Raw genomic sequence first — 16081 nt, 5'->3', positions numbered from 1 at the left:
TTATTCTTAGCTAAACTATCATAGGTTATCTTTAGAGTTTGGTTTGTAAACCTCTTCAGAAGAAAATATGCTATATTAACGGATTAACATCAATTAGTATATTTGAATAAGGTTGTCTTAGCTCCAAAGACCAGTGCCTAAAATCTGTTTTTAGAACCGTTTTTGTTAATATTTTGAAAGTTTGAAGTAATTAATGTCATGAGGCCTATCGCAAAACACTCCATTTTAAAATAGTAAACAGGAGGGGCGCCTGGCTGGCTCAGTCAGTAGAGTGTGTGACTCTCTCTTAGGATTGTGAGTTCAGTCCTCACGTTGGGCATGGAACCTACTTAAAAAAATAAAAATTTTTAAAAATAAGTGAAATGAAAACATAAGACCAAGGGGGAGAGGAAGCAAAAAAAAAGTTAGGGAGGGAGCCAAACCATAAGAGACTCCTAAAAACTGAGAATAAACTAAGGGTTGATGGGTGCTGAGAGGGAGGGGAAGGTGGGTGATAGGCATTGAGGAGGGCACCTATTGGGATGAGCACTGGGTGTAGTATGGAAACCAATTTGACAATAAATTTCATATTTAAAAAATAGGAAAAAAAGATATATGACACTGTGAATAAAAAGGCTGGTGGTTGATAAATCAAAAAAATTTTTTCTAAATAAAAATAAGTAAAATGATAAATCATAGTTAAAATACAATTTGGGTCCTGAAATACTAGTGTATAAGAATACTGACTGTATTAGTTTTCTGTGGCTACTGTAACACATTATCACAAATTTAGTGTCTTCAGACAACATAGATTTATTATTTTACAGTTCCACCTATCCATACATTAGAAGTCCAACATGGTTCTCACTGGGCTAAAAGGAAGGTGTTAGTAGGGCTGTGTTCCTTCCTGGAACTCTAGGGGAGAATCTGTTTCCTCTTCCAGCTCCTAGAGGCCATCCACATTCCTTGGCTTGTGGCCCCTTCCTCCATCGTCAAAACTGGCAATCTGGCATCTCTTACACCCTCCTTCCAAAGTCACAGCCCCCTCTCCAACCTTCTCTGCTTTTGAGGACCAGGGTAATGACATTGGGCCCACCCAGACAATCCACAACCTCTCCATATAAGATCCTTAACCCAACCACATCTGCAAAGTCCCTTTTGCCAGATGAAGTTACATATTTGCAGGTTCTGGATATTGGGATGTAGACATCTTTGAGTAGGATCATTATTCTCCCTACCACTGGGTATGTTGTGCTATACCTGAGGAGGCTCTTAGGTTTTCTTTGTCGAAGAAGGAATCTAGTCCTGCAACTTCTACTTATAGAATTTCTAGATTTTCCCACATTTTTCCATAGATATCATTTGTGTAAATGTAACAAAAAGAAATTGGGAAAGATGTATTGCTGTGCCTTTGGAAATGGCATAGGATCAAAATGAGCTGTCTTGCCACATGCTGACTTGATTTCCGTAGAATACACTGGATTATTAGAAAGATTGTTGGGTTAGAATGCAGGTATTATGATCAAGTACTGGTATTAGTTATCTGCATGCATGTATTCCTGTTGGGGGTTCTGCTAAAACAGGATAAGTGGCCTCATTTAAAATATAATTTTCAAATGGAGAACTCCAGAAGTGTTATCTTGAGTTATAATCTGCTAACATGAGATAAACAAATGCACAGATTTCTTTTGACCTAGATTGTGAGTCTGCTTTGTGTTGTGAGTGAAAGAAAAATTATCAACTTGATCAGTGCAGTAAAATGTGTGTAATTTTGAGCAGTGTGGGATTGAGAGTAGCTTACTCATTTTTGTTTTTAGTGTGGAGTGGAGGAAAGATTGAAAACATGCCTTCTTGTGCCCTTTACAAACCTAACAATTTTGTTTAGAAACCTAATATGTTAGGCATAATAATATCACTTAATGTACTTGAAAACTTAATAAGAGGGGCACCTGGGTGGCTCAGTCACTTGAGCGTCCAGTTCTTGGTTTCAGCTCTGATCATGATTCCAGGGTGGTGGGATCAAGCCCTGTGTCTGGCTCCATGCTAAGCATGGAGCCTGCTTAAGATCCTCTCTCCCTCCCTCCCTCTCTCTCTCCCCCCTCCCTCTCTCTCTCTCCCTCTCCCTCTTTCTCCCTGTCTCTCCCTCTCTCCCTCTCCATCTCTCTCTCTCTCTCTCTCTCTCTGCCCTGCTTGCACACATACATTCTCTCTAAAATAAAAAATAATAATAGTTTTTTTAAAAACTTTAAAAACTTAAGAATAGCTAACATTTTGGGACACTTGTCATCTTCCAAACACTGTACTGGGTTTAGCTGCGTGATCTCATTTAATCCTAGCAATAGCCATGTAAGTCAAATATTGTTATTGGTGTTTTCTAGAAGAGCAAACTGAACCTAAAAAGCATGTAAGTAACTCACCCAAAGTCACATAATTAATCTGATTCTCAAGTTCGTACACACTATTACCACACTTTTCTGCCTCGTTCAGTCTATTCAGTATTAAAGTAAAATTTTACTATAAATCAAGTAACTTATGGCAATTTATCTTAAAATACATTACATTTTTGTTTCAAATTAAGCTGTGTACTTGTAAAATTTAGGGAATTTTGTATGTTTGATTTTACTAGTTTAAAACACAATGTTCATATCTCAAATTTTCTTTTATTGTTTCAACAACACAAAACATTTAAATTAGCTGAGGGGGAAAATTCTCATTGTTATTGAATGAAATTTTTGCTTCAAGAGCAAATTTAGTCCCATTTTCTTTCTTTTTTTAAAAATGTTGATTTATTTATTTGAGAGAGAGCACACGTGTGAGCAGGGGAGGGGCAGAGAGAGAGGGAAAGAGAGAGAATCCCCACAGAGCCAGATGTGGGGCTTGATCCCACCAACCATGGGATCATGACCTGAGCCAAAATCAAGAGTTTGACGCTTAACCAACTGAGCCACCCAGGTGCTCCTAATCAATCCTATTTTCTAAGTTGTCCCTAGTCACTTGTATTTTTTCCATTTGTTTTCTCAGACACAAATTTTTATCCTCTTATCACTCTGGTAACATATATATCAAAAGGAAAACGTAAGTGGAATAAATGGAAAAATCACTTTTCTATTCTGTGTTTTTCTACTTCGTCCCTACCGCTTTCTTTTTAATACACTTTCACGGATCTCAGGAAACCAAAAGACCCCACTTTTTTGGTGTTCATTTCTGTGAAACCGACGCCACCAAACTGACTTGCTTTCACAAGCTGCCGGAAGGTAGCAGGAGGCGGGGCAGAGCTGCGGGGCTGGGGACCGACGCAGTGACCTAGCACGTGTTGGCTTGGCAGGCTCACCGCTGCCGTCTGGGTGCCGTGTTCCGCAGCTTTGGCGAGATCCCAGCAGCGAGCTCCGCGCTTCTGAGCTGTTTTAGAATCTTTTCTCACATCCGTAGGGCTTCATACGTCACTTTAATTTTGGTCTTTGACTCTTCCACCTGAGAGGTCAAATGCTGTGCCTACAGAAGCCTCTCATTCCAAAGTCTTTCTCTTGGCTTTCCGACAGCGAAAATTTTATTAAGTTTCACCAGCAGTTGGTTCTTTTATTTGGAACATCTGGTAGGGAATGTCCACTTTAGTTGCTCTGATTGCTTAAGAAATTGACTTTTGAATCTGCAGGGGATTCTACAGAGAAGCCAGGAAGCTATTCTTATCTTGGAAGCTATCCCCAGTGCTTCCAGATGGTTTCAGTGAAGAAACACTCAACAGCCTCACATCCACAGATCTCCAGCTTCCTTCCAATTCTGAAACCATTATTCAGACTCTGGTCTCCTTTACCCTCTCAGCTTTTTGAACAAGAATGGCAATGGAAAAAAGTGGATCAAATTGCCATTGCATTGTCCCAAGTTCTTTGAGCTCTAGGTAGGATCTTATCCATCAGCCTTCAGCTCAGCAGTGAACAAGGCAAAGCCTACCACACAGAAGGCACTGACTTCCTTTTCAGAGGCACAACAGTAGCCCCTGGAGACAACTCCATCTTGTTCTTGTAGATGGAGCCCTTTACTCCTTGTCCTCAGTGTGCAGAAATTGTAATGATCTGGTAATGTACATAAGTCTCCATAAAGACCATCTTCTCAGGTAGGTTTTAGAAATATTTGGGTTGTTGGGAGGGTAGTATATTAACACCCTCTGTTAACCATTTTGTAAAAATTCCCCTTCCTTAGACTTTGTGTGTTAATTCTCACCACCTTATTCGTTAGCTCCTTAGACAGTTTTTGTAGCTCACACATGCCCTGTCAGGCTAGGATCTAATGGGGTTCTGGTTTAGAGATTCTTTGCATAGAGTTAGGTGTAGGGAGGAATCCTCACATGTTATTTTCTTTCCATGACTGCTACCTTATAAGCCATACATAGAGTAAGAGAAAATAACAGGAGAGACTCCACACAGGTTTTCAAAGTAGTTGGAGTCTTAGAAGTGACTTTGGCTTGGAGAGTGAGAGAAGGAGAACAGCTTCTACTCAGTCTACCTTTGGTTTTAGTGAGCAGGCATTTGGAGAAAACCTTTAAGCAGGTTACCTGGGAGTCTCCCAGTAGACACCATCATTTATTGGCATATACTGGGGAAGAGTATCCATGGCTGTCTTCAGTGTGTCCAGTAGTGTGGTTTCATCTCCATAGCTGAACTTGTTGTCACATCCAAGTAAAAGCTTACCTACTCCATTTCAGTCTTGTGTTCACTTATTTGGCCTTTGTGGTAGTGTGACAAACACTATTAACATCAAGACCAGGTTCCACCATGTGGATGTTGAAGCCAGAAGAAATAAATAATGGAGAAATGTAGTTAATAGAGGGTAAGTGAGTAACAAATCAGAAAAGAAAAAGATAGGGACTATGACTACCTGAGATAGAGATTTTTCAAAATTGGGAGCCTAGAAGGTTGAAATTTGAACCCAAGTATGATAAAGGTTTATGTTTTGGAAATCTTGCTTTGCTGACCAGATTGGGAAGGGAACCAGGTAGGTGTGGCGAGGCCAGCTAGCAAGATTGGGAAGGGAACCAGGTAGGTGTGGCGAGGCCAGCTAGCAAGCTTGTGCAGTCGTCCACACGACAGATGTTGGTAGCTTGAAATAGGGTGGTGATGTGGAGGTGGAGAGAAGTGGACCAGGGAGAAGTAACTTTGTAGATAAAATCACAAGATCTGAAGATAGTTCAGATTGAGGGTGTGGGGGCAGAGAAAAAGAATGGCTCCTGGGTTTCTGGTCTATGAAATGGAATGGATAGTGATACAGTTCTTTGAGCTAGGGAGTCCTGGAAAAGAACCAAACTTTTTGGTAGTGGGGGGACCATGAGTTGCACAGGGACATATGAATCTGAAAATACCTTTGAGGTACCCAAAAAAGTGTCAGATAGGCCATTGGATGGGTGGGATGGAGCTCGGAGGAGGGGCCCTCAGACCCATTGGTACTGGAACCTGGCTTGTGAGTACTCATCGTCATTTTAACCTCCACAGGTGGTTTAACAGTGCAGCCATGATTGAGATTTCCTGCCCTGCCCACTCTTTTCTCAGCATGCCTTTCATGTAGTGTATGGATCTTACCTATTTATTTCTTCCAGACACCACTTTGTCTGACATCCTTCACCTGATCTGTCTCCAGTTATCTCCCAGATGGTTGTCTCTGTGACATTTCTTCTCTCGAGTTCTCAGTTTTCAGTTTCTACAGTACACATCTACTTGGATATATCTCAGCTGTGGCGTTACTTTCTTCAAATTGCCCAAGCTAGAAACCTTGATGTCATCCTTGATTCTTTGAGCTTTATCCTTTCTTACCAGGACAGCTGCTAACAGCATGGACTCGTGTCCTCAGGTGGGGACGTTGCAGCAGCCTGGAGCATGATGGCAAGAGTGTGAGCTCAGGAGTCTGATGTGGGTGCAAAAGCCCGCTTCTCCATTAGTTGGTTAGCTGGGAGACTTTGGACAGCTTCCTTAACTTCCCTGACTCTGCCTCCTGTATGTTCATTTTTTTTTTTTTTTCATTTCAAATTTTTAAATTCCAGTTAACATGTAGTGTAATTTTGGTTTCAGGAGTAGAATTTAGTGATTCATCCCTTAAACACAATACCCAGTGTTCATCTCAAGTGCCGTCTTTAGTACCCATCACCCATTTAGCCCATCCCTCACCCACCTCCCTCCAGCAACCCTCAGTTTGTTCTCCATATTTAATCATCTCTCGTGGTTTGTTTCCTTCTCTCTTTTTTTTACCCCCTTTCCGTATGTTCATTTGTTTTGTTTCTTAAATTCCACATGAGTGAAATCATAGGGTATTCAGTAGGCATAGTACTATCAGTTGCCTTATAAGGTGGTTGGGGTTAGTAGTAATTTTTGAAGCATATAACGCAGATTCTAGCAAATAAAGAATACTTGGTAAATGGTAAATACTGTTATTATTAACTAATCTCCTTGCCTTTATTTCCCTTCTCCCTCTTTTCTGTCTACTACAGATTACCCTTTTTAAAACACTGGTATTATGTGGTATCACTTTCCTTTGTCTCTTTGTGTATTTTTAATTGAACTTTTTGTATAGCTATGGCTTGAATAGGCCTTATCTCCCTTCCTGGTAAGCTCTTTGGGAGCAAGGCTTTGGCTTATTCATCATTTTCTGTTTTCTTTCTGTCTTATCCTCCACCCAGGCTTAGCATAGGGCTTTATACATCACGGATATTTACTAAATGCTTGTTGAATCTCTTATGTCTCTTCTCTACTCCCATCTTATATTGTGGCTTCTTGCTGTTCACATTGTGTTAACTCACTCAATTAGGACAACATAATTGGGCCCTACACATTCAGCCTAATTCCCTACTTGGCCTTCAGACTCCACTTGAATTGGTTTGAAATGTCATTATAAACACCAACTCTTTGTCTTTGCCCCTACCATTCTCTGTGTCTGCCTCCCTCACTGATCCCACATATTTATTAGGCTCCCTTTGGGTTCTGCCTCATCTGAGGAGAGGGCCCCAGCAGCCCTGCCCACGCTGATGCATTTCCGCTTGAATTCCTGTAGCATCTGCGACCTGGGCAGTATGCCCCGACTAGGAATCCGATCTGCTCTTGGCTGTAGATGGATTTCCTCATCTGAATAATGCCACCTACCTCCCAGTCAGTGTGGAGATGACATGAGTCTGAGGAAGCACTTTGTAAACTATAAAGCACTGGGCACATCTTATTTACTGTTCAGAGATCTCTGCCTCTTTTCTGTTGCACTCTCCTTGAGGGCAGTGATTATATTTTCTTCCAAAAAGACCCTCAACAGTGCTGGATGCATGGTAGATGTTCAGGAAATACTTGTTGGCTCGATAACCTGATTGCAAATGTGTGTTTCTTCTTCTAGGAGCTATTCGTCGCTAATGAAAGTTGAGAATATGTCTTCAAATCAGGTATGTTCAAGTTATTTGCTCTAATGTTGTGCCTTAAAATAATTAAGAGTTTTTAATAATTGAGTTACTAGCCAATACCGACTCGTGTGTTGCTGATGGCTTGACATAATTTGGTAACCATCGTACACTCAAGTGGATTCTATGAGGCATCGCCCCTCCTCCCCTGTGGACTCGCTCATGTGTTTTTAAAGTAGGTCACCTCATGGAAAGAGATTGTTGTACGTTGTTGTGAAGTGTGGTCTGATAGTACTTCCTAAGATAAAAAGCAATGATGATCCATATTACAGTACTGAAAGAATCTTCTTAGCATTAGCACCTAATTATTTTCTTAGAACCATGTCAGAGACTTCTTGTCCATGAGTACTATCTTCCCCGAATTTATTTTCAAGTGACTGGCGATAGCACAATTTAGCTATCACTTAACAGTCTGCAGAAGATTGAAACTGGGTGGATATATTTGCTATATTGCATATTTTATAGTGTAGTTTACAAATATAGTTGACCCTTGAACAATATGGGGTTAGGTACCCCAACCCCTTACGCAGTTGAAAATCTGCATATAACTTTTGACTCTCCCAGAACTTAACTACTGGTAGCCTACTATTGACCACAAGCTTTACCCATAACATAAACAGTCAATTTAACACATGCCCCCCCCCCTTTTTTTTTTTTTTTTTTAGTTTATTTATTTTTGAGAGAGAGAAAGAGGGAGCATGAGTGAGCAAGGGAGGGGCAGAGAGAGAGAGAATATCCCAAGCAGGCTCCACACTGTCAGTGCAGAGCCCGATGCGGGGCTTGAGCTCACACACCAAGAGTTCATGACCTGAGCCGAAATCAAGAGTTGGATGCTTAACTGACTGAGCCACCCAGGCGCCCCAATTAACACATATCTTATGTTATACATATTATGTACTGTATTCATACAATAAAGGAAGCTAGAGACAAGAATATAAAATCATAAAAAGTTTATACATTTACAGTGCTGTACTATATTTATTGAAAAAGATCTGTAAAAGTGGACCTGTGTGGTTCAAAACCATGTTTTTCAAGGATCAACTATATATGCTTTAGATCTGTGTTGTGTAGGATACTAGGCACTAATTACGTGTGGCTATTTAAATTTAATGAAAACTTAATTTAATTTAAAAACTCAGTTCCTCAGTCATACTAGCCACATATGGCTAGTGGTTACCATATTGGATGGTGCAGAAATAGAACATTTCCATCATCACAGAAAATACTGTTAAGCAGTATTGCTTCAGATGCTTAGAAAGAATTAATAGAATGTAAGATCCCTTAAAGGTCATCTAGTCAAACCCCATATTTAGTTCATAAATTGGAATTGTTAGTAGGACTTTACACCTTGTTCATATCTGGATGTCCTTCTAAAAATGAGTAAGAACAATATTCTTATTCATGTCTCTGTGAAGAACAAAATTTATGAGGCTTCTTTGTGAGTCAAAGATGTAGCCTTGTACTTTATCCTGAAACATTCCAGGGTAGCATTATGTAATTAAATACAGCCTTGAATTTGAAGTTTAGAGCCTTAAACTGTCATTTACTAATTGGATAAGCCTAATGAAGTGATGTAACCTCTCTGAGGGAGATTTCATCAGCAGTGGAAGAGACCTGTTACTTCATGGGTCTGCACTAAAATTTAAACAAGGACATATATATGAAAGTTCTTCCTTAGTCTATGAATATAAATGGTCATTGTTATTTTTTATTTTTTATTATTTTTTGAGAGAGATACTGCATGAGCGGGGGAGGGAAGGAGGAAGAGGGAGAGAGAATCTTAAGCAGGCTTCATGCACCAGCATGGAGCCCGATGTGGGGCTCTATTTCAGAATCGTGAGATCAGGACCTGAGCCAAAATCAAGAGTTGGACACTTAACCAACTGAGCCACCCAGGCACCCCAGTCATTGTTATTTCTTACTGATAGAGTCCTTAGTTGCTCTTTCCCCACACAGTATCAGGATTAATGACGATGAGATGTATTTAATTGCTTCTGGAAACTACTCTTGGATTTCTTGGAACTCTTAAAACAGCTTAATAGTCAAACAAGTCTTTAACATACCCTAAATCTAATGTCTTTGTTTTGTGCTTATTGTTGTTTATCAAAATGTTCTGTTATTTAGAGACTACACCAGCAGAAATCTGGCACCTATATAATGTCATGTACGACATTAGGCATTTTCATTTCCATCATTGTTGATTTTTAAAGTTTGAGCGTTCTGGAATTAATACACACAGACAAATATACATACATATATCCATACACACACATACACATGATCTGATTAGTGACAGATGTTAAAAGTTCCAGGATTAGCAAGTCAGATTTGTAGAACAAAGGATCACGAACTCTTCTACCTTTCCCCTTCCCTCTGTTGCTTGTTCCTCTGTCCCTGAGTTCCAGGTTTCAATCAGATTCACATTTCCAAGGAAGTTTTTGCACTGGGTATTTTTATTCTCTCTTGTAGTGGAAGGACTCTTACAGCTTTCCCCCCAACTTCAAAAGAATAGGTTTTAATTCTCCTTGTAACTTTCTGCTGTTGAGGGGATTACATACCTTTTATGATCTAATTTGGCTGCACACTCAGTTGATTTTCAGTTAAAGCCTAGTGTTTATATAAGATAGGACTTGATTTTTTTTTTTTTCTTTTTTTGAGAGAGAGAGCACGAGCTGGGGAGAGGGCAAAGGGAAAGGGAGAGAGGAAGAGAGAATCTTAAGCAAGAACCATGCTCAGTGCAGAGCCCATTGCTGAGTTTGATCTCACGACTCTGGGATCATGACCTGAGCTGAAATCAAGAGTCAGACGCTCAGCCAACTGAGCCAGCCAGGCGCTCAAAGGACTTGATTTTTAATTAAGCTCATATAAATTTATCAGGAAAAATATTAGTCTTCCACTCTGAAGTTGGTTTTAATTTTGAGCTTTTGTTCTATTTAGAATAATTCTTTTCAATCTGTAACTTCTACCTAGCCTTTCTAAATTTGGTGCCAATAAACAGTTAACTTTCAATTCAGTTTTATTTCCTTATCACTTTATAGGTGGATGACAGGATACCTGTTTTGCTACATTGAAAAACATATTGGGGCGCCTGGGTGGCTCGTTGGTTAAGTATCTGACTCTTGATTTTAGCTTAGGTCATTATCTCACGATTTGTGAGATCGAGCCCCGAGTTGGGCTCTGTGCTGGCAGCTGGCAGCATGGGGCCTGCTTGGGATTCTCTCTCTGCCTCTCCCCCACTCACACTTGCCACATACTTGCTCTCTCTCAAAATAGATAAACTTTAAAAAAAAAAAAAAAGAAGGAAAAACATATTGACTGTTAAAGGGAATCTTAAATGTAAAAATTGTCCAAATAAAGTCTTGGTCTCAGACATATATTTAAAAGTTACTGTAATCCCCAGATACAGATCTGCACACACGCCGGAACTCTGCGGATCTGACTCCCGGCTTTTATAGAGAGTGACACACTTTCATTGTCACCAGCCCAGATTATCTTAGAGCATTTTTCCTCCTCAGTGTTCCAGATCTAATGCTGACCTTTGAGATAGATGGTGACTCTCTGAACATCTGTAATGCTGTGATGTCAGCGTCAGACTCTAGAGCAGTCACAGTTCTGGTTCTGGCATAGAGTACCAACAGGAGTTTTCTCTGGGTACAGTTATCTAAGACATTTTTACTGTGGCCTGGGTGCATTGTACTAATTGAAGAAAAGCACAGAGGAAACTACTGAATGAAACCGGAGATCAAACCAAACTTCAGACCATTGTTTCCTGCCTATGTCTCCTGTTTCCTTACCCATCTTTCATAAGAGCTATTAAGAAGGTGAAAAACATATACACCTGTAAGCCTGAGCCCTCTCCTCTTCTCTAACAGCTCGGGTATCAAGCAATGGGAAAGAGAAGCTGCAACAATTGATATGTTCAGGTTGAGACATTTTCAAGCGAATGTCCCAAACTTACACTATTAGTAAACATTGGCACCCGGAGCAGTGTTCAGGGCATGCGGTAGCTCAAAATGGAGTCTGGCACTCTTTTGTACTTGGCCTTCAGGACTCGTGTATAAGCCACACAATAAAATCAGCGCCTTTATACTACATACCATCATGTCGGGTTTTTAATCAATAACTTGGCAGGCTAACTAACTTGGTGTCTAGCCTGTGGCTTCCCAATCACTTTTCCTATTTAGAAAAAAAAAAAAAAGAAAAAACATCTTGTGATAACCTTGAGGCTCAAAATAATGGAATATAGACCAAAAAAGGGTTTGCATACTGGCAGGATCATGGGCAGAAGGTTTGAGGCAAGATCTGTTTGGATTCCTATCTTGGTGTATTTGCTGAAGGAGCCTTACTTCATACTTTGGAAACCACTGGTCACTTGTCACTATGTCATTAACAACTTAGAGAAGCCAGCTCTTTTAAACAACTCCTACTTTCAGATAGAGAATTCGTGAGTGAATTTAGTGATTTTACTTTTTACTTTCTGACCGCTGCAGTTACGCATGAGGAAGCTTATTACTTAAGACTAATTGTGTACATTTTTAAAACGGAGTTATTTATTTTGAAGGCTTTCACAGTGTACCTTTTCTCTTTCCTACAGGACGGCAATGATTCAGATGAATTCATGTAAATGGAGGAAAGGACCTTTTAAAGATGTGAATTTAGGGACAGTTGCAGACGTTTTGATTTCATCTGTGTTCTGAGTTATAAAAAAATGAGTAAAATTCTACCTTCATTCTACACAAATATTACCAACTTCAGAGTTTAAAAAAAAAAGTGTTTCCTTTTTTGCCAACAGAAAAGGATCAGATATTTATAATATATTTGGACTTGAAAATAGCACATAACTTTAGGAAAGTGAAAATATTTTTGCCGGAACATGTCTTAGTACCTCATGAAACTTGGCTGCCCTTGTTCCTGGGATAGACTTTAGAATGAACCAGCTCTGAAAAGTATTTGTTACTGTGCTCTGTCCCTGAAAACAGATGTCTTGAAAACCTTTTCATGTTCTTAAAATAGCTTCACTTCTGTTAAGAAGAATGTATTAGTGAGCAGTATATGCGAATGTTCCCCTCAGCCTTGATTTCCTGACTAGAAAAAAAAAAGCTTATGGGTTTTGATGGTGGTGGTGATATTTTCAGAAGGTTGCTGGCTTCAGTATTCCCGTTCCATTGTGTCACCTGAGTCTCTTAGCGGAGTTGTCCTCAGCTCCCAGCTTGTCCTAACTTTTCCCTTCTGCATCCTTTCTCTGAGCGAGGGCCTCCCCCCCAGGTACCATCGTACTTAGAGAAGTAGTCAGTGTTCATCAAGGTTGGGCGTGTGGCAGTGTTTACCTGAACACCACGTAACCCAAGCCACGTGCCTGACGACTTCCAGGCTCTGGAGCCATTTCTCAGCACTGAGGGGAGAAACCGGAAGGCATGCTCTGCGTCCTTTTGAAGATGTAGGTTACCTGATTTTTGTCTTGGGATGCAGCCTAAAATAAAAGTCCGTGTTGCGGTTATGATTTTAGGAAAAAACATTAAGCATTTCATGAGCCAGCCAAGTAATTTGTTTATTTACCTTGAAATAATATTTATTTTGATTTGTAACCCCAGAGTTCAGATTTCTCAATTGTAGACCCAATAACTTAATATGTAACAAGACTGCTCATCTGAACCACCTCCTCTCCAGTGTGATTCCAAATAGAAGACCTATTTTTATTGCAGTCCCTGTAGGAAGAGACAAAACAAAACCATGAAAGGGGAAAAGAATAAAGCCTGCAGGTCAGGAGGCATGCAGATTCACATTTTAACCACACCCAGAGCTCTACACGCAACTTCTTTTATTCTTCACTGTATTCTAACCCAGCAAAAATTATCTCCTCCAACAAATACTCTACCTATAATAGCACTTTGGAACTATGGGTAAAACCAAAAGACTTCAGTGTTTCTATTTATCCCAAATTGGTGTGTGGAGTTGGAAACTGGAAAATTTCCCTGAGGCATAGCTCAGCCAGATTTTTGAGAGGGGGTATGGGAAATGACTCCAGAAATTAATGATCGTGCGTGTGTGTGTGTGTGTGTGTGTGTGTAATAATATTCACCCTGGGGTTCTGTGATTTTAAAAATGTAATAATAAAGAATCATTTTTTATTTGGAAGGACATTGATACATGAATTCTTAGAATCTGCTCATTATCCCCATCCCCAAGCTGGTTTTGGGGATGATCTGGCTCTAAAAAAAAAATACCCTCATCCATCTGAGACTCAACATGGCAGGTTCTAGAGGGGTATCTTCTTCCTCCCCCACTGTCACGTGCATCTCGCCCCCACACCAGATGCCCGCTGGGCCAAAGTGCATGACCTTCCCCAAACCCTCTCTGGATTGAGTGTGAGCTGATAGCGGTGCCTCTTCAGTGAGCTGGCCGCCCTGCCCGGTACGGAGGCACGTCTTTCACGCTGCGGCAAACACCGAAAACGGGGACATCTTGCCTCTAGCCCCACCTGCGTCACCTCACCCTGCCACCACTTCCGAAGGACTCCTCTGTAACCCACGTCACAACAGGTGTAGCTGGGCCTTTTGAAGCAGACCTGTATTTTGAGTGCAGTGTGAGAGATCCTGGGGTCCGAATTTCAAACATGTCCTAATTCTCCCCACACTGGTTTACAACGTCAAGGCCTCTCTGAATTCTCCAAGTTGGATTCCTAGCTCCCTGCCTGTGTGTGTTGGGCAGTCTTTTCCCCAGCACCCAGGATCCCAGGAAAAAAACAACAACAACAAGGACATTTTCTCTTGAGGACACTGGTTCAGTGACAACAGGTCAAAATTCTGGCACTGGAGCCATCTCATTTCTTGCTATTGGCATGTTTCCTAAACTTGCTATAGGAAAATTCCCAATCGTTACTTTTATGAGCTGTGCCCTTGATCAAATCCCTGCCTCCTGAGGGCTTCTCTTATTAACTGTCTCATTTCCCCACTCACCTGCCTGTGGGTGAGGTTCACATTATTGAATTTACTTCACAAACTCTGCTCTGTCTTACTCTTAACAGCTAAAGAATTTGTTTCTTACCCACCTTTGTTGACCTGGGCTCACGATCTTCTGGCAAGGGAGCTCTGTCACAGTTCCTGTGCAGGAACACGTATTCGGAAACTTCCCAAAGCACAGAAGGCTTTGACATTAGCAGAATAGGCAATAAGCGTTAGCTGAGCCCCATCGGTAGCTCACGTTTATTTTGTTGTATTGTTTATGACTCTGTCTCGAAGCACAGGTTTGGGTGAGCCTTTTAACTGTTCAGTGCCAGGGTTTCCCCACTCAGGAAGGAAGGCGTCAGGAGTACACAGAGGAGTAGAGAGAATTAAGCCCTAGCCTCCAGCTCGGAGCCAGTGCTCTCCCTCCACGTTTGCATCTGAGAGGGGAAACCCTTGTTCTCATAGAACAGGTTATGGGGAAAACTGCACAGGGTAGGGAAATAGAATACTTCTCCAGTTCTTCCTAAGCTGTGATGCGAAAGCCTGCTCTTTCTGTGTTTGGTTGGAAGTGTAGCATGGTGAATAACAAATCTCATACTCAACATGAGTAAAGTCGGTGGGCAACCTTCTGATGTTAAAGTAGACTATGAAACAGTCTGTAACTTAATAAAATCAGAAGTGTAAAATTAGAAACTTAAATTCCAAGCTGTCAGCCTTGACCCGTGTAACTCCAGCGAGTGTGACAGCTCAGAGATGAGGAAGCCACTGCCGGTGCCCAGGCAGACTCACATTAGAGTTTCACTCCGTGACAGCTCTCTGCTCAGCACACGTGGGCCCAGCACGGGGCAAGAGACTTTATGTGTGCTGTATCATTTCACGAACGAGAAGATGCCAGCTGCATAGTCATCATGTCCCAGATGAATGATATGTAAAATTCAATAAAAGCTTATAGTTTGAGTAGAACCAAGTGTGTAGGGGATTTTACTTTTCACTTTGCTCCTCCAAGCCTCAGGCTCACTGATGGGCTCTGCATGCTGATTTTAGGCCAGTAGGAACGGGGAGGTTCCTGGGTGCCTGAAATGATGCCCTTCAAACAGTTTTGCTTCTTAGTGGGAGGAAAAGAACAAACTAGGGTGAAGGGAAGATTGCCTAGGAATCCAGGAAGAGATTCCAGGAAGAGAAGTCAAAAGCCTGGCGCTCAAGGGCCATGATACTTGAGCTCTGGTATTTGAAGTTCACGACTTGATAACCCCGCCTGCCACAAATCCTAGGGGTCTGCTGAGATTTTGACCAGGACGAGGCTACAAATGTGAAGACTTGCTGGAATGATACCCTTGAGGAGTGGAGTGGTCCAGACCAGCGTTGTTGACAGCTGCAGCCCTTCTGTGGCAGTGCTTATTCTGTAACTGAGTGCGTTTGCAGGCAGGTATGGGGGTAGAGGGAGTCACAGAAACATTCAAGTTTCTCTCCCAGCTGCAAAAGCATATTGGAATTCTTAAATGATTATTAGAAGACATTTGAGTTCTGTTTCTCACTGGTCGGGGCAATACCCACATCCATTTGGTTTTCACCTCCTTCACTATGAGAATTCTGGAGTTTTAAGGTTTTTTTTACTTTTTTTTAATGTTTATTTTTGGGAGAGAGCATGAGTAGGGGAAGGGCAGAGAGAGAATTTAGAATCCGAACGAAGCAGGCTCCAGGCTCTGAGCACAGCCCAATGTAGGGCTTGAACTCCCAG

General features: G+C 41.2%; 1 protein-coding gene across 2 annotated transcripts in view; it reads left to right on the top strand.

Moving 5' to 3' along the window:
* The window catches only part of CCDC25 (coiled-coil domain containing 25), a 40726-nt gene extending 25437 nt beyond the window's left edge, over positions 1-15289 (top strand). The window contains exons 7-8 of one of the 2 annotated variants that reach the window (XM_015544240.2): positions 7339-7384; positions 11994-15289. In XM_015544240.2, the coding sequence (XP_015399726.1) occupies positions 7339-7384; positions 11994-12023 (76 nt within the window). In that variant the 3' untranslated portion in view covers positions 12024-15289. The remainder of the gene's footprint in view (positions 1-7338; positions 7385-11993) is intronic. The other variant, XM_007097188.3, reaches the window with a different exon arrangement.
* The last annotated feature ends 792 nt before the right edge of the window (positions 15290-16081 follow it).

This window comes from Panthera tigris, chromosome B1 (assembly GCF_018350195.1).
Source record: "Panthera tigris isolate Pti1 chromosome B1, P.tigris_Pti1_mat1.1, whole genome shotgun sequence".
NCBI lineage: Eukaryota > Metazoa > Chordata > Mammalia > Carnivora > Felidae > Panthera > Panthera tigris.
This window is presented reverse-complemented; position numbering and strand designations above follow the sequence as displayed.